This window comes from Pelodiscus sinensis, chromosome 20 (assembly GCF_052426305.1).
Source record: "Pelodiscus sinensis isolate ZL-2025 chromosome 20, ASM5242630v1, whole genome shotgun sequence".
NCBI classification, from domain to species: Eukaryota; Metazoa; Chordata; order Testudines; family Trionychidae; genus Pelodiscus; species Pelodiscus sinensis.
Window position 1 is genome coordinate 30,356,100 of NC_143071.1, and position 24,865 is coordinate 30,380,964.

At 54.4% G+C, this 24,865-nt stretch overlaps 1 protein-coding gene across 10 annotated transcripts in view; it reads right to left on the bottom strand.

Moving 5' to 3' along the window:
• MAP2K4 (mitogen-activated protein kinase kinase 4) overlaps positions 1–24,478 on the bottom strand; it is a 145,613-nt gene extending 121,135 nt beyond the window's left edge. For 6 of the 10 annotated variants that reach the window (XM_075903436.2, XM_075903433.2, XM_075903435.2 and 3 more), the window contains exon 1: positions 24,235–24,472. In XM_075903436.2, the coding sequence (XP_075759551.1) occupies positions 24,235–24,316 (82 nt within the window). In that variant the 5' untranslated portion in view covers positions 24,317–24,472. Of the gene's footprint in view, positions 1–24,234 lie in introns of all 10 variants that reach the window. The other 4 variants (XM_075903427.2, XM_075903426.2, XM_075903425.2 and 1 more) reach the window with 2 other exon arrangements.
• Positions 24,479–24,865: the final 387 nt, after the last annotated feature.

Sequence of the window (24,865 nt, forward strand, 5' to 3'; positions counted from 1 at the left end):
TTAGATTAATCAACTAATCAAATAACTGATGTAATTTGCATTGACTAGTCGATTAGCCGATAACGGCACCTCCGCTTCTGAAATGTAGCAAGAGCCCTACTGGCTCTTGCTACATTTCAAAAGTGGAAGTGACAGGAGCACAGCCAGCGGGGGACTCGAGCAGTCCCCTGCTGGCCCCACACGCCCTGCTTTTGAAATGTACAAGAGCCCCATTTCTTTGACCATTTGACTTGATGAAATATTTTCCAATGTTACTTACCTCAATCAGAAGCTAATCTAAACCTTTGGCTTTATTGGGGCACAATCCTCTCTAAGGTCTTAATCTTCATGAATGTGACTTGGTACTGCAGAAGCTCTTGTACATTTCAGAAGCAGGGTGCACGGGGCCAGCGGGGGACTGCATTTAAAAGGTGAAAGTGCCTCCAGTTCCCTGCTGCACCTCTGCCCCTTTTCCCCACGGAGGAGGTGCTGGAGGGAACCAGCTTTTAAGTTGGCTCCCCCCCACTTGCTGCCTCTCTCTGACAGAGGCAGCGGGGGAGGGGGGGAAAAGTGACTAGTTGAGTCACTAGTCTACCATCCAATAAGCAATTGCTTATCAGATAGCTGACTAGTCACTTACATCCCTAATTCTGACATGAGAGCATGCTTTGCCATCACTCCATCAATTTTCCTTCCCACAAGGAATCCTGGGCATGTGATGAAACCTGGAGAAGGTGGTCACCACCACATGTAGAAGCTGCATCATATCAAGCCTCTTGCAATCAGACACACTGACTTGACCCACTAAGACTTCCACGGCTCTCTCAAGCATTGCCTCTGTCTGATCTCATCCAAAGATGTGGGAGAGAAACATTCCTGTGACTTTTGGTGGAGTATTTAAAACGTCTTAACCAATTTCTTCACCCTGAGATTAGCATTCACAAAAAGTTACACCCATACAGTCATATAAAGGAAAAGCTGCTTGAACAATAACATGAAGCCCCCCCCCCCCCCCCCCCCCCGATTAGACAGTAGGACACTACCTACATTCCACACAGCCACGCCTCTGTTTTTTTAAAACAACACGCTGTCAGACAGGAGCAAAAGCAAGGAGTTAGACTTTGTGTCATGGGTTAGCATCCACGTCAGAAACATTTTAAAAAACGCACACTAAACTGTAACCTCAATGCTAATTTCTTGTGTAGCTAAACCATGGCTTAAATATGCATCCCAAACTCTGAGATTATAATTTCACAGATTCATTCTGGCACTTAACTAAAATATTTCCTTAATCCCTTGCTCATTTAGCTTTTAAACAGTTGCATATTTATGAAAGCATTACTATTCTTGACCTCAATGTAACAAACCAAAGTCACACAAAGGGAGCATATTCCAAATATTAAGGGAGTTCATAAAAGAAAAATCTGGAAACCAAAAACGTGAGATCCATTTACATCAGTGTTTCTTCAACTAAGTTCCGCAGAACACTGGTGTTCCATGAACCACTCACAGGTGTTCCGTGACCTCTTTTTTGTTTTTGTTTTTTGTTGTCTGACAACAATTTTTTTTGGAAGAAAATTTTCATAAATGTTCCATATAAAAAAATATTATTGTTTGGTGTTCCATGGTCTCAAAAAGTTTAAATACTAAACAATCAATATGCTACTATGGTAAAAAGCTGAACACATGGAATTATCAGTTCACTAGTCACAAACTACATTTCACACTAAGTAGCTGAAATCTCCGGGATAGTATGATACTGTGCTTGCCCATTAGCCCAATTCCCTAAAGATACAGCAGCAGCTAAAATAATTCTCTGGGTACAAGTTCTAAAAGAAATCATGCCAACAATACTGACACAAACATACTAGGCTATTGTTAATGTTGCAATCAGGGTACACACTAGGGATGAGACCGACTGGTCGACTATCCGATAAGTAAATGCTTATCGGATAGTCTACAGGTTAGTCTGCTAGTTGCTTCGGCTCCCCCATCCCTTGCTGCCTCTATCAGAAAGAGGCAGCAAGGGGAGGGAAAAGAGGAGGGGATGCTTCAAAGAGGCAGCACTGCGTGGAGCCCAGGGTCAGTTGGGGATTCCCCCGCTGACCCTGGGTTTCATGAGGTGCTGCTGCTTTGAAATGCTACATGGAGCCTGACGCCGGCTCCCCGCACCATTTCAAAGCGGCAGCGCTGCATGGAACCCGGGACCAGTGGGGGACTGCTTGCATCCCCTGCTGGCCCTGTGCTCCCTGCAGTGCTTTCGCCTTTGAAGTGTAGCAACAACCCTAGGGCTGTTGCTACACTTCAAAGGCCGAGGTGCCCTATCGATTAATCAAACAGCCAATGCAAATTGCATCAACTTTTCGATTAGTCAATTAATCGAAATTTAACATCCCTAATATACACTGTAGAAATCCAAAGTGAAAAAGGTCTCCTGCACTCCTGGCAACTTTCACATCCCTACAACACTGCCAGTAGGACATGCCAGCACTCCACAGAGCTTCACTCTCACACTCTCAGGAACATTTCAGTACAGGACTCACTCAAATTCATCTGTTCCAGTCACAAATGCTGCAGCTCCTGGCAGGTCAGCTCCTGCTCATTCTAAGTGTCCTGCTCCAGGGTGATTTTCCTTGGGGAACATGGATCTTCCAGCTCCCAAAACTTTCCCCCATACGAATCTCTCCATCAGCTACATAGTGCAAGGATTTCAGCCTGATGCCTGGCAAAGTATCCCGGTCTCCAGCTATCTCCAGTACATTGCAGTGTGGGTCTGCTGAGGAGCAATGTGTGCTACTGCAATCTCTGATGCACCTGCTTTGCACACCATCTCTGCACCCATGGTGCAATTCTGTGCCCATGGGCAGTTTGCAAGTAGCAGGGATCACATCTGGATGGAGATCCCTGGATCTAACAGTTGGGAGCAGCTGAGAAACCCAGCAGTGCTGTTAGCTAAGATGGTAGCTGGCTTTTCAGCCTCCCTCTGACACCCAGACACCATAAGAGAGGAACAGAGAGATGCAACAAGAAGCTGTGGATTACACAGGACACCCTCTCTCGTTTGTTGCTCCAACATTTCCTCTCAATGACACACCATGAGAGGCACAACTTGTCCACTACCAACTCTACACTGATCTCCTACCTGTTGATCGCTTATTTCTGGCCTCAGGGCCTTATCTCAAATCTGCATGGGCTCTTCAATGTGTTTGCATAGTCTGGCCTGTGTTCTGTGCAGCTGGGCTTCCTCACCATTGTTGCTGTCTGCTGCCAGAATATTCAAAGGTTTTCCAAGCAGTCTGAAGAGCTTGCTGGCTCCAGCATCTAGGCTCAGTTTCATCTCCATTATCTGCTGTTCCAAGCCAGCCTCTATCCTTTTCCAACTCAGATATTCAGGCCCGCCGAAGGAGAAGGAAGCAGGGTGGAAGGGGGCAATTGCCCCAGGGCCCAGTAATTCAGTTAGTGCTTCTATTGCAGCAGAGCCCCAGGCCCTTTAAAACACCACCAGAGCATGGCACTGAGGCCCGGAGAGGGCAGGTGCAGCACTGAGGGCTCTCTGCCACCAGCCCTGCCCCTTCAGAGCACGTAGCCTAGTGCTTCTTGAACGGTGCTGGGAGCGCAACCGGGCGCTTAAAGCAGAGCATGAGTAGTGCCTATATCTGGGAGACAACCAGAAAGAGAGACACCTTTGGGGGAGGCCGAGGTGTTATGGATCCTCGGTGACAATGCTCTCATTCAGAGCGCAGAGCAGTCCGAACTCCTGTACCAGTGAGCCGTGCCATGAACCCTGGTGCCAAGGGACACAGCCCAAGGGGGGTTAGCGGGGTCAGCCTACCTTCCCAGTGATCATGGGCAGGAGAGCAGCTACCCTTCTCTCTCAGACCCTTACTGAGATAAACCAAGCCCAGTTTCCCATCTGTTAGAGCCTGGTTCTCTCTCCTGCTACGGGTTCTCTAAACAATGTATGGCATGCCTCAGTTTACCAGTCTTTATATAAGTGCAATCATCATTCAGCCCTAGTGTGACTCCTCCCTTGTTGCTCAGAAAGTAAACGCTACCAGAGACCCCTTCATTGTCACTGCCCATTACTGATACTGATCCAACCATTGTACCAAGGTGGGGTACATCTGCTTTTGTTTTTCAAGCTGCTACTGTTGTAGTGGTAAGTGCCAGGTATCTATTGCTAGCTTTGGGAGTACAGTGTAACTAGCTAAGGCTGAGGTCACAGCTTTCCCTATTATTTACAATAAAGTACACACAAATCAAAACTAGAGTCAATAAAGGCAGAACTTGTATTTAAAGTATCCTGGTTTCTAGCTCAGAGAACTTTTCCCTGTGCTATGGGAATATTGTGCAGAGAAGTCTGTCTCTGTCAGCTACTAGCTGTGTTGTAAGAAGCTAGCAATGGAAACATTATGATTTGATGCAGACAGTACTGTCATCTCAATTGCATTAGGGATGTCTAATTTAGATGTAATATCTCAGACTTAAGATGACACACTGCAAAAATAGCAACTAGTCAAACTGAAGGAAAAACAAGAGAGAAGGGGTACCTACTTCTAAGTGGTATTATTCTACTCAGCAAATGCACAGTAATGTGTGAAGCAAAAATTGAGTTCTATGTGCTTATTCTTTTCCCCCCAAAGGATCCAAAGGTGAAAACCAATTATTTTTTTAAAATCAGATGTTCTTTTTCCATTTTAATCAAGCCAATCTGCAAACGAACTTGAATACTACTGCTTACATTTTAATCTCTGTCTGCATATCTAACATTTCTACACAATAAAGTCATAAAAACTCTACTACAATCTTGAAAACTCTCTACAATGCCTAGTAACATGTACTCTTACACTGCTATTCAGATGCTTAAACACCTACTTGCTGGATCCACCTCAGACTGCAGCACAAACCCACTCAGAAGGTATTCAGAATCACATGTTCTGTGACAGCTACTCTGAAGTAGGGATGTGAATATATAACTGTGTAAACAGTTAACCAACAATCCTGGGCTTATCCACTGACATTCACACTCTCGCCCTGCTCAAGAGCCGGCTGCCACTTGCACTGCTGCCTCCCCTGGAGCAGTGTGCAAAGGCTCCCAGGGACTGTGGGTGCATGTAACCACTGAGTTTTCCAGCCATTACACGTTTACACAATTACCTGAACTTTAACTGGGAGATACCAAACATGCAGGCTCCATACACAGATCTGACACCCAACTTCCTGTTGAGGCTGTGATGGGACACTTCATAGCTTAGCGCCTCAGTTTCCCTGTCTGAAAAATGGGAAACGTTTTTTTCTACCACAGAAGGGGTACTAGTAGGTTAAACTAATTGTTTGTACAGACCACAGAGATCTTCTGACAGAAGCAGCTTTGGAAGTACAAAGCATTACTGCTGCTATTATGACTTACCTAACCAAACATAAAAGATGATTGGCACAGGCCATCAGAAAATCAGCTTCTTACCCAATACCTTTGCACAGGCAAACAACTGCAATTGTGATATATTTTCAGGATCACTGTGAAAAAAGTTGAAGGACTTGGCAAGTCCAAGACATACCTAGCCTCCCACACGTAGGTCACTGGTCTGACTTCAAGTCAGTTATGACTGGGGGTTTGTCTACAATACCTGCCGAACTGATGGGCAGTGATCAGTCCAGAGACACAATAAATCGACTGCCAAGAGCTCTCCCACTGATTCCACCAGAATGAGAAGGGTAAGCAGAGTGGATGGGAAAGCAGCTGCCATCTACACACCGCAGTGAAGACACCATGAGAGTAGATCTAAGTTCGTTGACTTCAGCTACATTATTCACATAATAACGTCAACTGAAAACTATCTCCTGGGTTTATTTTTGTGGGACAAGGTAGGAGACTGTAACACACATTCCAAACAGACTGAATGTTCAGTGTTAAGGAACAAGTGACCCTCAGATCATTTCCTCAGTGTGCACAAAACTGCCTGCACAAACTTTCCAAACAGTCTTGCCTCCTGGGGAAAGATTGTTGAGAAAGATGAGCAGAGATGCCAAGTCCACCAGACATTTCAGCTGGCAAACCACCTTCAATTCACTGGCTCAGCAGCCCCTTCCTGATTCTTTCCCCTTCCACACAAAATTAGGATTGGTGTCATCTACAGATCTATAGTGGTATAAGTACGACACTCAGGGGTGTGAAAAGTCTACCCCCCAAGCGACATGGTAGCTGCGAAGCTAAAAGCGTGGCAGCATACAGGTGTTTTATTTCCCTCCAACATTCCCATTAGATAAAAGATCTGTGTGTATTATGAACTGAAAGGGGAATAATACCAACAGTGACAATTAAAATAATAATGTCTGAACTCTAGATCTCAAAGCATTTTACAGAAGATGGTATCCCGTTTAGAGATGGGGAATCTGGGGCATGGAGGTTCAGTGATTTGCCAAAGGTCACACAGCAGATGAGTAACAGAGCTTGACGAGAACACAGGTCTTCTGACTCTCACTCCAGCACCTTAGCCTCTGGACCATTCCTGCAAACTAACACTGCAGAACTGTGGCTACTGTAGATGCACAGAGTTATGAGAGAGAAGAAACAGACACTTTCCTCTCTGTGGCAAGGGCCTGACGGAAGCCAGGCAGAGGAAGAACTGAAGATGGACTAACAGCTCAAGCCCAGAGTAGGTGGGCATTGCTTAGTTTACATTTTTGTCTGTTATTTGGTTTTGCTGAGGGACTCAATGGAAACGCCCTGCCTGTCACAGCTCCTAAAGAAAAGTGAGGCTGAAGAGGAGGCGAGGAGTAGCAGAAGATGCTGACTTGATTGCTACTACTTTGTCAGACATAATTTGAGACAGATACCTTAAAAGGGGTGGAATTCCAATGTCATCCAATTATAAGGGCAGTCCACCACTATACCACGTGACTGAAATCACAAGGGGAATATGGCAGTTGCTGACATCTCCCACAATGACAGGGTATGCCAAAGATTAGAACTAAAACACCTCTGTAACTAGTCTCAGGCTAGGTCTACACTACAAAGATAAACTGGAAAAAGAAACACAATTTGCAGTATGCGAATTGCATATCTTTTTCTGATTTACTTCCGAAAGAGGCTTTTCCAAAATTTGACCCGTCTACACAGGGCCAAATTGAAGAAAAAACCCTCTTTTGAAACATCCCTTCTTCCTCGTAAAATGAAGTTTACGGGGATGCAAAAAACACGCATCCACTTTTCCCAAACCATTTTTTTTTTAAGTAGACACATTCCTTGGATGTAGCAGAGCTTTTCTGGGATACCAGAGGTACCAGTCTACACATAGCCTCAGAGGAATAGTGGTATTACTCTGTATCTGCAAAAGTAACAAGGAGTTCTGTGGCAACTTAACTAGCAGATTTAAGTAAAAACCACTTGCTCAGATGCATGGAGGTGGGTAAAAATAACTTCATCAGAATTTTTTTTACCCACAAAAGCTTATGCCCAAATAAATCTTTTAGTTTTTAAGGTGCACAGGACTCCCCTCTATCACTGAAACTCTCATGAGTTTTGGCCAGTGCCTCCCTCGTCCGGCACCCTCAGGACCTCTGTGGTCCAGAACCACAGAAATTGCTGGACAAGAGGAGGTCATGGCTCCCTATGTAGATATAAGGGTCTGCTCTCACCTGGGGCTGCATTCTGTACTGCCTGCCCTGCTGCATTCAGCCCACTGCCCTGCACCAGCCCAGGACAGGGGCTGCCCTGCTGCCTCCAGCCCCAGCTGGGGCTGTGCACCCATGTGCAGGCCCCACTGACACCAGCCCTGGCCAGGACTGAACTTCTGGCTACCCGGGCAGTGCTCCCCACACTTCGCCAGATGTGACCAGGGCTGCCCTCCTGGCCACTGGCTGCTCTGCCTCCAACCCCAGCTGGGGCTTCGCTCCTAAGCATCAGCCCTGGCCAAGGCTGTGCTCCCCCACACGTCATCCCACTGGGGCTGTGCTCCCCACCGACAGCCCAGCCTGGGCTGCACTCCTGCACGTGGCCAGCCAGAGCTGTCTGGTGCAACAATAGTCATGGTCCTGTCAGACCACAGATAGGGTTGCCAGGTGTCTGGTTTTCACCCAGACAGTCTGTTATTTCTGGGCCCCATCCGGTGAAAAAGAAGTAAAATGTCCGGTATTTTCTGTTGTTCTTGGATGGAAGACTGGAGGGGACATTGCTCCCCTGTCGCATCTGGCGAGGGCCGGGGGAAGTGAGGAGCACGGGGATTCTTAAAGGCACAGTGACCTTTTTAGTCTCCCCCCCCCCCTTTTTTTTTGCACTCAACCAAGTTTTTTTCCTGCCATATTTGGGATTTTTGGTGAAAGCATCTGGCAAGCCTTACTCACAGATGTTGCCAGACTAAAGAGTCCCAGATTTTAGAGGTTCAACCTGTAGTGCTGTTTGCTTCCTGCACTACCCAGGCTGAGCAAAATGTCAATAGACTGGACAGTTTCTTTTTCTCTTTTAAATTTCACTTTTTATTTATTGAGGAACACTTTATCTGAAATGTAGTGCAGATTTCAAGTTTTGTTTAAAAGACCACTTGTATCTAGGGCTGCTGCTACATTTCAAAGACAAAAGCACCATGTGGCACCTGGGGACTCCAGCTGATCCTGGGCTCCCCGTGGCACTGCCACTTTGAAATACCACATGCAGCCTGATGCCGGGCTGCCTGCAGCATTTCAAAGTGGCAACGTCACATGGAGCCTGGGGTCAGCGGGGGAGTCCCTAGCTTATCTTGGGCTCCACGCAGCACTGCCACTTTGAAACGCCACGTGCAGCCTGGGGACATTCCACCTGGTCCTGGGCTGTACGTGGCATTTCAAAGCAGCAGCACCGCGTGGAGCCCGAGGTCTGGCCCCAAGTTCCTCTGCCGCTTTGAAGCATCCCCTCCTCTTGCAGCCTCAAGGCATTGGCTTGTCAGATAGTCAACTAGTCCTTCACATCCCTAATTAAAAGTCCACTTTGGTTTAATATTTGGGGTGCCTTATTTTAACCATAAGCAAGTTCTCTTCTCTACTATATGCTGTTAAGATATTCAGCTTCCATTCTAACTACCATCATGTCTCCCAAGCCCTCCACATTCCACACATAGGAACTATAAACATGTGTGATTTTGGTGAAAACTCTCACACTTATTTTGAAAATTACATAGAGAAAAAGAAGGGAGCCTTTCTCCATGCCACTTTATTTCTTTAAATGGTCTTGACTTCACAGGCAAAAAGATTGTGTTTTTCATTCGTATGAGTTCAATCAAGTTAACATAATGATTGGAAAGCCACCTGAAGAGTTTTGAAGATAAACTAACTGTTTGAACCCTGCCTTCACTAAGAAAAAAAGGTATGTGTGTAACAGCTGACTGTGGATAAACCAAGTGTTAAAACTTCAGGTAGTCTTGCCAACATCAGTTTACACTGTGATATTTTGTATATGAATGCACAAACTGAGGCCTGGTCTACATTAGGAAATTAGGTTGATATAAATACGTTGTTCAGGGGTGTGAAATATGCACACCTCTGAGTAACACATTTATACAGACTTTAGTCCCCGGGTAAAAAGCACTGCTCGTGGACCTTGCTGCCACCTCTTGGGGAGGTGGAGCACCTACCCTGGGGAAGAACGCCTCTCTCCCAATACAGGCAGTCCCCGGGTTACGTACAAGATAGGAACTGTAGGTTTGTTCTTAAGTTGAATCTATATGTAAGTCGGAACTGGCGTCCAGATTCAGCCGCTGCTGAAACTGACCGCCAGTTCTGACTTACATACAGAATCAACTTAAGAACCCCAAGCGTCCCCAAGTCAGCTGCTGCTGAAACTGATCAGCAGCTGATTCCAGGAAGCCCAGGGCAGAGCAACTCTGCCTCGGGCTTCCTGTAGTCAGCGCTGGTCAGTTTCAGCAGCGGCTAAATCAGGACGCCTGGGGCAGAGCAGCTGGGGTGCTGCTGGGTTGCTCCAGTAGCGCCGCTCCTCGGCACTACTGGACCAACCCAGCAGCACTCCATCTGCTCTGCCCCAGGCGTCCTGATTCAGCCGCTGCTGAAACTGACCAGCAGCGGCTGAATCAGGACCAGAGCAGCTGGGGTGCTGCTGGGTTGGACCAGTAGCGCCCAGAGCGGCGCTGCGGGACCAACCGGCAGCACCCCAGCTGCTCTGCCACAGGCGTCCAGAGAAAAGCCTAGTCTGCTGGGGAGGGGGGGGGGGCGTACTAGCTGCGCCCCCCCCCCCCCCCACTCCAGCAGACCAGAAAGACACGGGCGGCGGACAGAGACGCACCGCGGTCCTGCCGCCTGGGTCCTCCGCGGCTTTGTTCCCAGTCTCCCTGGTCTGCTGGAGACCAGCAGACCAGGGAGACGGGGAGCAAAGCCTCTGAGGACGCCGGCAGCGGGACAGCCGCGGGGCGTCTGGGCTGTCCCGCTGCCGGCTTCCCCCGCGGCTTTGCAAAGCCTCGGGGAAGCCGGCAGCGGAGCAGCCCAGGCGCGCCTGGGGTGCCCTGCTGCCCGAGCCCCCCCGCGGCTTTGCAAAGCCTCGGAGAAGCCAGCAGCGGAACAGCCCAGGCGCGCCTGGGGTGCCCCGCTGCCCGAACCCCCCCTCGGCTTTGCAAAGCCTCGGGGAAGCCGGCAGCGGAACAGCCCAGGCGCGCCTGGGGTGCCCCGCTGCCCGAACCCCCCCTTGGCTTTGCAAAGCCTTGGGGAAGCCGGCAGCGGAACAGCCCAGGCGCGCCTGGGGTGCCCCGCTGCCCGAGCCCCCCCGCGGCTTTGCAAAGCCTCAGAGAAGCCAGCAGCGGAACAGCCCAGGCGTGCCTGGGGTGCCCCGCTGCCCGAGCCCCCCCCGCGGCTTTGCAAAGCCTCGGAGAAGCCAGCAGCGGAACAGCCCAGGCGCGCCTGGGGTGCCCCGCTGCCCGAACCCCCCCTCGGCTTTGCAAAGCCTCGGGGAAGCCGGCAGCGGAGCAGCCCAGGCGCGCCTGGGGTGCCCCGCTGCCCGAACCCCCCCTCGGCTTTGCAAAGCCTTGGGGAAGCCGGCAGCGGAACAGCCCAGGCGCGCCTGGGGTGCCCCGCTGCCCGAGCCCCCCCGCGGCTTTGCAAAGCCTTGGGGAAGCCGGCAGCGGAACAGCCCAGGCGCGCCTGGGGTGCCCCGCTGCCCGAGCCCCCCCGCGGCTTTGCAAAGCCTCAGAGAAGCCAGCAGCGGAACAGCCCAGGCGTGCCTGGGGTGCCCCGCTGCCCGAGCCCCCCCCGCGGCTTTGCAAAGCCTCGGAGAAGCCAGCAGCGGAACAGCCCAGGCGCGCCTGGGGTGCCCCGCTGCCCGAGCCCCCCCTCGGCTTTGCAAAGCCACGGGGAAGCCAGCAGCAGAGCAGTCCAGGCGCGCCTGGGCTGCCTCGCTGCCCGAGCCCCCCCGCGGCTTTGCAAAGCCGCGGGGAAGCTGGCAGCGGAGCAGTCCAGGCGCGCCTGGGCTGCCTTGCTGCCCGAGCCCCAACGCGGCTTTGCTCTGCGTCTTCCTGGTCTGCAGACCAGGGAGACGCAGAGAAAGCCCCAGAGTACATGGGCGGCAGGACCGTGAGGTCCCGCAGTCCGTGTACTCTGGGGCAGCCCCGTTCGTAACTGCGGATCCGACATAAGTCGGATCTGCGTAAGTCGGGGACTGCCTGTATGCAGTGTCTTCCATGGTGGATAAAATCAATGATTTTTCTTTAAAAAAAAAAAAAAAAAAGATTTGTTTTTAATTTAAATTGGATTTTTTATATTATAAAAAAATTGATTTAAAAAAGTTTTTTTCCTCAAAAGGCAATTTAAAGAATGTTAATTAAAATACATTATAGCTCAAAGATATCTCATCATGGAACAGGGATTATAAATTCTAATTATATAGTATGAGACAATATATTCATGTAATGTTTAAGAAAAATGTTGTAAATAAATTCCAATAGTTCATGGATTAGGGATCCAACTTTATGGGATTCCAGAAGCTTCTGCATAGATTATTTAGGTTAATCTATCTACTCAATGGGACTCAGTGCTCAGTCTAAAAAATACCATCAGAGATGCTAAATTCTGCAGTTCTCACTGTGGATTTGTGTCTCCAGAGATAAATGTTTTTAAATAAATAATATAGAGAGTTGAGAAATAACAGACCTCAACCCTATTGTCCCTCTGCAAATTTGTGTTCACAGAGTCAATCCCTTGCTGCTCCCTTAGAGTGCAGGTCTAAAAAATTCAATGAATAGAAGATTGTTGGGGACAGAATAGATCTGGACATAGAAGAATTCTGGAGATAAATGTGAGAAGGGAGGGACAGACAGCTGAAACAAAAGTGAAACTGTTGGAGCAGCATATTCCAGAAATCTTAAGGTCTTTCTGAGGGTGGCCTTCCTTGATCTGAGATCTACCATACCATTCTCTCACTAGAAGGGAAAACTTATAATGGCAGCAGACTGTAAGAGACCCAATTTGGGAATATTTCAATGAAGTTCCTCTACCTAGGGATAAAACATACAGGATTCTGAAAATTATCCACCTTCAAGATCACCATCATTTTCTACAGCTTCAGAGTTGTCTGCCACTGATAATGTTTCAGTCACATAGAGACAGCATATCACCTGAAGCATAAAGAAAAAAATTCTCCACCAGAAACAATCATAGAAAAGTTTGTGATAAGCACCAGTAAATTACCAAAATAGGTAATTCATGAAAAAATTGCCTGGTTTGTTTATGCAACAAACTCTCCTTTCCGTATGATTGAGAATCCACACTTTATTAACATGGTTCAATCATTAAACCATCTACCCAACAGAGCAGATGTTGCAGGCAAATTGCTGAATAAAGTGAATGAAAGAAACTGAGCAGTGTGCAAAAAGTTTAGAGGGTAAAATTGTTAATTGAGTCTTGATGGGTGGAGCAATTTCCACAATGATCCTGTTGTATGTACTTGTGTGACAACAGAAAAAGAGAATGTCTACCTTAGAAACAATAGACACACCAGGAAATGCACACACAACAGAAGATGTAGCAGTAAAAGCTATAACAAACTGTGGAAAAAAAATCAAATGTCAGACAGCGCTGCAAATGTATCCAGGATGAGAAAAAATTAAGATGACACTCCCAAGCTAATAACATACGGTTGCAGTGCTCACTTGCTGCATCTCCAAGCCAAAGACTTAAGTGTTCCAGAAATAAAGCTTAATGTTGAAACTACAAAACACTTTCGTAACAACCATTTTGTAGCAGCTGCTCTGAAAAAAGCAGGAGGAACTAAGGATATTAAATTGCAATTATCTGGCTAATCATGTAGTCAATACATTTGTATTGACTACATGACTAGTTGATAAGGGGCCATTCTGCAGAGCCTCACCAGGGGTAGCTGAACCAGTTCCGGGAGCCACCCGCACTGTGCCTCTACATTTTAGATGTAGTAACAGCCACCGGGCTCTTATTACATTTAAAATGCAGAGGCACAGTGTCGTGGACCAACACAAGCTGGGACTGCTCGGTCCTGGCTCCCTCCAATTCCAGCAGACCCTTTTCGCAGCAGCCAGGGCTGGAAGAGGGCAGGAGCGGCTCCAGCAGCAGGCCCTGGCGGCAGTCAGCCCTGGCTGCCGCGAACAGAGGCTGCTCCAGCAGCAGCCCCATGGTAATCAGGGCTGGCTGAGGGCAGGGGCTGCTGCCAAAGCAGCCACTAGCCACAGACAGCTCTGGCGGCCGAGAACAGAGGCTGCCCTGGCTACCATGAATAGGGGCTGATTCTAAGTGAAGAGAAGCCCTGAAACACTCATGCAGAGAAAGAGCTGTTCTAACTTCCGCCCACTTGCCACCATTACAAGGAGAGCTTGGGAGCGAGAGGGGTTGCTATCAATAAAGTGAATGCAACATTTCAAAAAAAGGAAGGCAATACAGTTTTCTTACAGTGTTCCTTCACTATTAAAGTGGTATAGTCTCAGTCTGAAGCAGTCGTAAATGCTGCTAATGCAGAGGTTTTTCAAAAGTTTAAAACTCTAAAAGGTTTTAATTTTAAAAGCAACCAACTGCACTGAGACTGATTTTTTTAAATAAGGGCTTGTCTGCATTACAAAGTCAAGTCAATATAAGACAGCTTACATCAACCTAACTATAGAGGTGTACACACTATAGATCCCTCCTGCCACTCTCACACACCTACTACACTGACTTAATAAAACCACCTGAACAATATGTGTAGCACTAAGGGTGATGTAGTTAGAATGATGGCATGTCAGTGCAGACGCTGTGTTGCTTGCATCAACCTAAATGGTTTCCACAAGATGGCCTACAATGCCAATTGTGACCACTTTGCTGTCCTGCAGCAGGTACATAAGTATGCATCCTTCCCCTTTTAATATCCTGGGGAAGTTTTGAAATTTTGTTTCAAAACATGTTAGATAATGCATATTTAAACACAATTTTGTACCGAGTGCTGACAGGTTGTGTTTAAAAACAGGTTAACAGACTATGATCAACTATAGAGAGGCTCTAGCATCTACCACAATCAACTAATGTTTTTAAATGCCTTTGTATCCATTAGGTACTATGTGTAAAATCCAATTGCTTAAAGCACAATAGTTAATGTGTTAGACACAACCTTTTTGCATAATCTAGACATGCCCTTAGAAAGTGACATTTGGGCGGAGGTTACAAGTCACCGTGTACAATGTTCAATTTACTTAGATCAACTGACAGACCTATTTTTCATCTGGCTTTTAATAAAAAGAGCTAGTTTCTAAACAAAACTGCACCTGCTATTAGACTAATAGTTTTCTGAGCCCTTGTGTTGGGAAATTAGGGATGCTCCCAGTACTAGTTTCCAACTACGCTCAGGGATGGCCAAAATGTATACCTATTAGCAAACATGCTGATTGATGGAAATTCTGCAGAAAGTAACTATAGCCCAGGCCTGCACAACATGCGGCCCACAGGGGCTCACTGTGCGGCCCGTGCCGACTATGGGCGGCGCGGCACGGCCCCATCCATTCTGCTGGCCAGGCGGAGCGCCGCCAGCGAGGGGGAAGTGCGGTGATTCTCACTGCCAGACTGCCTGCATGCAGCTCTGATGTGAGGAGGCGGGGAGCGAGCCAGAGAGCGGGATGCTGACAGATGCCAGTTCTCTGGCGTGACGTAGCGTCCTGACGTCACGACTGGCGACCACCAGATTTAAAGACAAAAATGTTTAGCCTGCATGTTCGGTATTTTTTGGGAGAGCATCCCTACTTGTGGCCTGCAGCTGTTTTCTTTGGAGTAATATGGCCCTCGCCGCTTTCCGAGTTATGCAGGCCTGCTATAGCCTAAACTAAGACAAGCAAAGCCTTATGCTCTGAGTCAGATCAGCCTAACATACTGAGAGATCCCAACTTAAACTTTTGCCCAGAATAGTGGGCAAAGAACAGCCAGACACAGATGAGTCACGTACCACAAGAAATATTTAAGTAGACAGAGCACTGATCTAATAAGGTATAAAATCCAGACTAAAACTTGCCTACTCTTGGCAAATGTTCACTTGTTTACATACTTCATTCAATGACTCGTCTGCTACAAAGCTCACATGTGTTTGTAAAAGGAAAACTCGAGTCTCACATTAAAATAACCTGCTACAGCACAATGACAGAGAAGAATAGGGCTATATCTAGCCTGTATATTCACACTTAAAACAAAAATGAAGAGTGTATTTGCTATTCATGTGGTCACCTAATAAAAGGTTAAGAGTCTGAAATCAGAAGTGAGTGCCTTCCTCAGAAGAATGGTTGCTTTTTTATTGTTTAGAAATCTTCAGAAATTGACAAAATACCATTAGTGAGATCTAGTTGCCCCTAAAGAAGAATTTACTCAAATGTATGCAAGTTTTCAAGCTACATTAAGTGTGTATTTCTGAGCCTTTAGCTTTACCCCCCCCAGAGACAAGACTCCAACCTCAGCTCAGATGTACATGGTGTAAACTGTATTTATTCTGCTTTTCTTTAGAGTGCAGAAGGCAAACGGTCACTAAATAGCACAGCAGTGCCAGCACAGACACACTCCTATCCCCTCCCGTCACACATGCTCTGCAGACACACATGCACCCTCACAAACACAAATGGTGTGCACATTCCCCCCCCGCATCTCCTGACAAAAGACGGGCAAATTCCAAGCTCCCTCACACACACACACTCCCAACTTCCACCTCTCAAACACACATTGCAGTCACACTTCCAGCTCCCCCTACACACACATACATACACCACAAATGCCCAGCTCCCACACACCCACATACACTCTGCAGAAACATCTGCAGCTCCCCCCCCTACACACACACTGCAGCCACACTCTTGCCCCTTCCATACTCACACTGTGGGCACAATCCCACCTCCCCCAAATTTACACTAGAGGCACACCTCCACCCCCCCAACTGAAAGCACACTCCCATCCCCCAATACAGGGGGGCCCATACTCTCATCCTCATCTGGCAGGCACACCTCCCCCATGGCAGACATGTTCCTCCTCCTTCCCCACACACATGGCAGGCACACTCCCTCTACATACACACCCTGCAGGAACACACATTGGAGGCACACTCCCTCTCCCCTCAACACACACACACACTATGTGGACACATTCCCAAAACCCTCACATGCATGCTCTGTGATTATACACCTGCCACCCTCACACACACAAGTTGCAGGAATACAACAAACCACAGCACAAACGGCAGGCACACTCCCCCCAGTCCTCCCAACACAAGATGGGCAAATTCTCTGCTTCCTCACACACACACACACACACACACTCTCCCTCTCTCTCTCACACACACACACACACACACACCAGTCACACACTCTCTCTCCCTCACACACACACACACACACACACAATGCGGGCACATGAGGAAACACACTCAGCTGCCTCCCCCCCCCACACACACACACACTCCATGTGGGCTAACTCCCATTTCTCTCTCACACACACACTCACTCTGCAGACACACATGAACCTCCCCAGCCGCACTCCTGCCTCACCCATATACAAACCGTGGACACAATCCTGCCTCCCACGCCCACATCATAGGCACACTCCCGTCACCAGACACACACACACACACCCACACACACACACACACACGCACACCCACCCCCACAGGTATACTCACAGTTCCCTCCCACAAAGACTGTAGGCATGCTCCACCGCACCCCCCAAAAAACACTGCAGGCACACTCCTGCTGCCACACACGGGTGGGGGGGAATGATACACTCCTACCCTCACCCGGAGCAGGCACACTCCCATGCCACACACATACAATACACCATGGGTTCCCAAACTGGAGGGCGTGAAGAAATTCCAGGGGGGGCGCGAAGCGACCCAGCCTCCCCCCCCCCCCCATCAAGTTTTGCTGCCCTGTTCAGTTCCTTTTTCTCTTTTTGCTGCTATTTGGGGGGGGGACATGAGGGTTTTTTAAAAATCAAAAAGGGGGGTGTGATGCCAAAAAGTTTGGGAACCACTGCTACGCAAACACACTGCCACCCCCACATGCACAAACTGCAGGCACACATATACTGTGAGCACACTCCCGCCAACACCAGAAACACACAAACTATAGGTATACTCCTGCCATTCTCACACACACAGTGAGCACACTCCCAGTTCCCTCCCACACACTTCCTCTACACGTATACCCTCTGGGCATACTTCTGCCTCCCCCACATACTGTCTGGGCAAACTCTCCCCTCCCCCCGACACATTCTGGAGTCACACTCCCCCTAAACACACACATTGCGGCCACACTCCCCCCCACATGGGCCCATACACACCCCTGTGGGAGCACCTCACACTCACCACACATGAGCACACACACATCCCCACAGGCGCACTCCCCCACCACAGGCAGGCGCAAGCATACTCCCCCCATGAGAGCAGGCGCAAGCACACTCCCCACCATAAGGGCAGACGCATGCATGAACCCCAGGAGTGCACACCCCCCACGGGCGCACTCTCCCCAGACAAGTATGCATGCACCTTCTGTGGGCACCCCCCACACAGACACGCACTTTGCCTCCTCCCCCCCCCACACGCAGACGCAAATCCTATGGGTGCACATCTCCTCACAGGTACACTCCCCTACAGACAGTACACACGCCCCTCCTGCAGGCACACCCTCACACACATGCACACACACCCTGTGGGCGAACTCCCTCGTACATATGTGCACATGCACGCACTGTGGGCACACTCCCCCCCCACATATGCACGCACTGTGGGCACACTCCCCCCACACATATGCACGCCCTGCAGGCACACTCCCCACACACGCATCCAGCCACCCACACGCACACCCTGTGGACACACTCCCTCACACACACACACACACCCTCCAGGCACACTCCCTTACACATGCGTTCACACACACACACACACACACACACCCTCTTCCTACCCCCAAACACATGCACCCACCCACATGCACAACCTGTGGGCACAGTCCCCCACACGCACACATACACACACACACTCCCCCTTCTCTCCCACCCACACGCCTGCCCACCCTGTGGGCACACTCCTGCCACACACACACACACTCCCCCCATACACACCCCTAGTGGGCACACTCCCCCCACCTCTACACACACACACTTCCTTTTCCCTCCTACACACACGCCCCGTGGGCACACTCCCCCAACACACACACACAGCCTGTGGGCACACAGCCCCACCAACACACCTCCTGTGGTCACATCCCCCCACGTTCCCCACCTACACAGCCTGTGGGCACACTGCCCCCCCCAAACACACACAGCCTGTGGGCACACTGCCCCCCCCAAACACACACAGCCTGTGGGCACAATACCCCCACACACACACAGAGCCTGTGGGCACACTGCCCCCCCACACACACACAGCCTGTGGGCACACTGCCCCCCCCCCCACACGCACACTGCCCCCCCCACACACACACAGCCTGTGGGCACACTGCCCCCCCACACACACACACAGCGCCTGTGGCCACACCCCCCCCCCCACACACACAGCCTGTGGGCACACCCCCCCCCCCCACACACACAGCCTGTGGGCACACTCCCCCTCACACACACACACACAGCCTGTGGGAGCACTCCACCCCCCCACACACACACAGCCTGTGGGCACACTGCCCCCCCACACACACACAGCCTGTGGGCACACTGCCCCCCCCCACACACACACAGCCTGTGGGCACACTGCCCCCCCACACACACACACAGCCTGTGGGCACACTGCCCCCCCCCACACACACACAGCCTGTGGGCACACTGCCCCCCCACACACACACACAGAGCCTGTGGGCACACTGCCCCCCCCACACACACACAGAGCCTGTGGGCACACTGCCCCCCCACACACACACACAGCCTGTGGGCACACTGCCCCCCCACACACACACACAGCCTGTGGGCACACTGCCCCCCCCCACACACACACACAGCCTGTGGGCACACTGCCCCCCCCCACACACACACACAGCCTGTGGGCACACTGCCCCCCCCCACACACACACACAGCCTGTGGGCACACTGCCCCCCCCCACACACACACACAGCCTGTGGGCACACTGCCCCCCCACACACACACAGCCTGTGGGCACACTGCCCCCCCCACACACACACACAGCCTGTGGGCACACTGCCCCCCCCACACACACACAGCCTGTGGGCACACTGCCCCCCCCACACACACACAGCGCCTGTGGGCACACTGCCCCCCCCACACACACACACAGCGCCTGTGGGCACACTGCCCCCCCCCCACACACACAGCCTGTGGGCACACTGCCCCCCCCCACACACACACACAGCCTGTGGGCACACTGCCCCCCCCCACACACACACACAGCCTGTGGGCACACTGCCCCCCCCCACACACACACAGCCTGTGGGCACACTGCCCCCCCACACACACACAGCCTGTGGGCACACTGCCCCCCCACACACACACAGCCTGTGGGCACACTGCCCCCCCACACACACACACAGCCTGTGGGCACACTGCCCCCCCCACACACACACAGCCTGTGGGCACACTGCCCCCCCCACACACACACACAGCCTGTGGGCACACTGCCCCCCCCACACACACACAGCCTGTGGGCACACTGCCCCCCCCACACACACACACAGCCTGTGGGCACACTGCCCCCCCCCACACACACACACAGCCTGTGGGCACACTGCCCCCCCCACACACACAGCGCCTGTGGGCACACTGCCCCCCCCACACACACAGCAGCCTGTGGGCACACTGCCCCCCCCACACACACACACACAGCCTGTGGGCACACTGCCCCCCCCCACACACACACAGCCTGTGGGCACACTGCCCCCCCCACACACACACAGCCTGTGGGCACACTGCCCCCCCCACACACACACAGCCTGTGGGCACACTGCCCCCCCCACACACACACACAGCCTGTGGGCACACTGCCCCCCCCCACACACACACACAGCCTGTGGGCACACTGCCCCCCCCCACACACACACAGCCTGTGGGCACACTGCCCCCCCCACACACACACAGCCTGTGGGCACACTGCCCCCCCCCCACACACACACAGCCTGTGGGCACACTGCCCCCCCCACACACACACACAGCCTGTGGGCACACTGCCCCCCCCACACACACACACAGCCTGTGGGCACACTGCCCCCCCCCACACACACACAGCCTGTGGGCACACTGCCCCCCCCACACACACAGCCTGTGGGCACACTGCCCCCCCCACACACACACAGCCTGTGGGCACACTGCCCCCCCCCACACACACACAGCCTGTGGGCACACTGCCCCCCCCCCCACACACACACAGCCTGTGGGCACACTGCCCCCCCCCACACACACACAGCCTGTGGGCACACTGCCCCCCCCACACACACAGCCTGTGGGCACACTGCCCCCCCACACACACACACAGCCTGTGGGCACACTGCCCCCCCACACACACACACACACAGCCTGTGGGCACACTGCCCCCCCCACACACACACACAGCCTGTGGGCACACTGCCCCCCCCACACACACACACACAGCCTGTGGGCACACTGCCCCCCCCACACACACACACAGCCTGTGGGCACACTGCCCCCCCCCACACACACACAGCCTGTGGGCACACTGCCCCCCCACACACACACAGCCTGTGGGCACACTGCCCCCCCCACACACACACACAGCCTGTGGGCACACTGCCCCCCCCACACACACACACAGCCTGTGGGCACACTGCCCCCCCCCACACACACACAGCCTGTGGGCACACTGCCCCCCCCCACACACACACACAGCCTGTGGGCACACTGCCCCCCCCCACACACACACAGCCTGTGGGCACACTGCCCCCCCCCACACACACACAGCCTGTGGGCACACTGCCCCCCCCCACACACACAGCCTGTGGGCACACTGCCCCCCCCACACACACACAGCCTGTGGGCACACTGCCCCCCCCCACACACACACACAGCCTGTGGGCACACTGCCCCCCCCCACACACACACACAGCCTGTGGGCACACTGCCCCCCCACACACACACACAGCCTGTGGGCACACTGCCCCCCCCCACACACACAGCCTGTGGGCACACTGCCCCCCCCCACACACACACAGCCTGTGGGCACACTGCCCCCCCCACACACACACACAGCCTGTGGGCACACTGCCCCCCCCACACACACACACAGCCTGTGGGCACACTGCCCCCCCACACACACACACAGCCTGTGGGCACACTGCCCCCCCCACACACACACAGCCTGTGGGCACACTGCCCCCCCCCACACACACACAGCCTGTGGGCACACTGCCCCCCCCCACACACACACAGCCTGTGGGCACACTGCCCCCCCACACACACACACAGCCTGTGGGCACACTGCCCCCCCACACACACACAGCCTGTGGGCACACTGCCCCCCCCCACACACACAGCCTGTGGGCACACTGCCCCCCCCACACACACACAGCCTGTGGGCACACTGCCCCCCCCCACACACACACACAGCCTGTGGGCACACTGCCCCCCCCACACACACAGCCTGTGGGCACACTGCCCCCCCCACACACACACAGCCTGTGGGCACACTGCCCCCCCCACACACACACAGCCTGTGGGCACACTGCCCCCCCCCACACACACACAGCCTGTGGGCACACTGCCCCCCCCCACACACACACAGCCTGTGGGCACACTGCCCCCCCCCACACACACACAGCCTGTGGGCACACTGCCCCCCCCACACACACACAGCCTGTGGGCACACTGCCCCCCCCCACACACACACAGCCTGTGGGCACACTGCCCCCCCCCACACACACAGCCTGTGGGCACACTGCCCCCCCCCACACACACACAGCCTGTGGGCACACTGCCCCCCCCACACACACAGCCTGTGGGCACACTGCCCCCCCCACACACACACAGCCTGTGGGCACACTGCCCCCCCCCACACACACACAGCCTGTGGGCACACTGCCCCCCCCCACACACACAGCCTGTGGGCACACTGCCCCCCCCCACACACACACAGCCTGTGGGCACACTGCCCCCCCCCACACACACACAGCCTGTGGGCACACTGCCCCCCCCACACACACACAGCCTGTGGGCACACTGCCCCCCCCACACACACACACACAGCCTGTGGGCACACTGCCCCCCCCCACACACACACACAGCCTGTGGGCACACTGCCCCCCCCACACACACACAGCCTGTGGGCACACTGCCCCCCCCACACACACACAGCCTGTGGGCACACTGCCCCCCCCCACACACACACAGCCTGTGGGCACACTGCCCCCCCCCACACACACACAGCCTGTGGGCACACTGCCCCCCCCCACACACACACAGCCTGTGGGCACACTGCCCCCCCCCACACACACAGCCTGTGGGCACACTGCCCCCCCCCACACACACAGCCTGTGGGCACACTGCCCCCCCCCACACACACACAGCCTGTGGGCACACTGCCCCCCCCCACACACACACACAGCCTGTGGGCACACTGCCCCCCCCACACACACAGCCTGTGGGCACACTGCCCCCCCCACACACACAGCCTGTGGGCACACTGCCCCCCCACACACACACACAGCCTGTGGGCACACTGCCCCCCCCACACACACACAGCCTGTGGGCACACTGCCCCCCCACACACACACACAGCCTGTGGGCACACTGCCCCCCCCCACACACACACAGCCTGTGGGCACACTGCCCCCCCCACACACACACAGCCTGTGGGCACACTGCCCCCCCCCACACACACACACAGCCTGTGGGCACACTGCCCCCCCCACACACACACACAGCCTGTGGGCACACTGCCCCCCCCCCCACACACACACAGCCTGTGGGCACACTGCCCCCCCCACACACACACAGCCTGTGGGCACACTGCCCCCCCCCCCACACACACACAGCCTGTGGGCACACTGCCCCCCCCACACACACACAGCCTGTGGGCACACTGCCCCCCCCCACACACACAGCCTGTGGGCACACTGCCCCCCCCCCCACACACACACACAGCCTGTGGGCACACTGCCCCCCCCACACACACACACAGCCTGTGGGCACACTGCCCCCCCCCCCCCCCCACACACACACAGCCTGTGGGCACACTGCCCCCCCCCCACACACACACACAGCCTGTGGGCACACTGCCCCCCCCCACACACACACAGCCTGTGGGCACACTGCCCCCCCCCCCACACACACACACAGCCTGTGGGCACACTGCCCCCCCCCACACACACACACACAGCCTGTGGGCACACTGCCCCCCCCACACACACACACACAGCCTGTGGGCACACTGCCCCCCCCACACACACACACACAGCCTGTGGGCACACTGCCCCCCCCCACACACACACAGCCTGTGGGCACACTGCCCCCCCCCCCACACACACACAGCCTGTGGGCACACTGCCCCCCCCACACACACACACAGCCTGTGGGCACACTGCCCCCCCCCACACACACACACACAGCCTGTGGGCACACTGCCCCCCCCACACACACACAGCCTGTGGGCACACTGCCCCCCCACACCCGCTCGCCCCCTCCCCGCGCGCTCCCCCCCGCCTGCCCCTCCGCTCGCCAGGCCCAGGCCGGCCCGCGTCAGGCCCGTGGCCCCGCGCCCTGAGGCGGCAGCCGGCGGTCCCGGCGCGCGGGCCGGGGCGGCTCGAGGGCCCGGCCGGGCCTAGGCGCAGGCGGAGGCCGCGGGGCCGGGGCCTGGCGGGGCCGCTCACCCTGCATGCTGCTGAGCGCCGTGTGCGCCTGCGAGCCCGGGGCGCCGGAGCCGGAGCCGCCGCTGGGGCTGGGAGCCGCCATTGTGCGCCGCGCCGCGCCCGCCCGCAATGCAGCAGGGACCCTCCCAGGCAGGACACCTAGAGCCCCGACTCCGTATCGCAGGCGCCGCGCCCGGCCCAGGCCGTCCCCGCCGGGCTCGCCTGACCCCTCCCCGCGCCGCGCCGGGACCCTGCCCCGCTCCTGCCCCGCCGGGTCCGCCTGACCCCTCCCCGCCCGCCCGCCCTGCCTCTGCCCCGGCCCTGCCCCGCCGGCCGCCGCCCGCCGCTGCCCCGGCCCTGCCCCGCCGCCCGCCGCTGCCCCCAACCTCCCTCGAGCCGAGCCCGGCTGCCTCCCTGCCCCGCCGGCCTGCCCCGGCCCCCGCCGCCGCCCCCGCCCGCCCCGCTCCCCCCCGGCCCTGCCCCCGGCCCTGCCCCGCCCTGCCCCCTCCCCCCCTGCCCCGCCCCTGCCCCGCCGGGCCCGCCCCCCCCGCCCCCGCGCGCCCCGCCCTGCCCCGCTCCTGCCCCGCCGCCCGCCGCTGCCCCGGCCCTGCCCCCGCCCCCCCCCCCCCCCGCTGCCCCGCCTGCCCCGCCG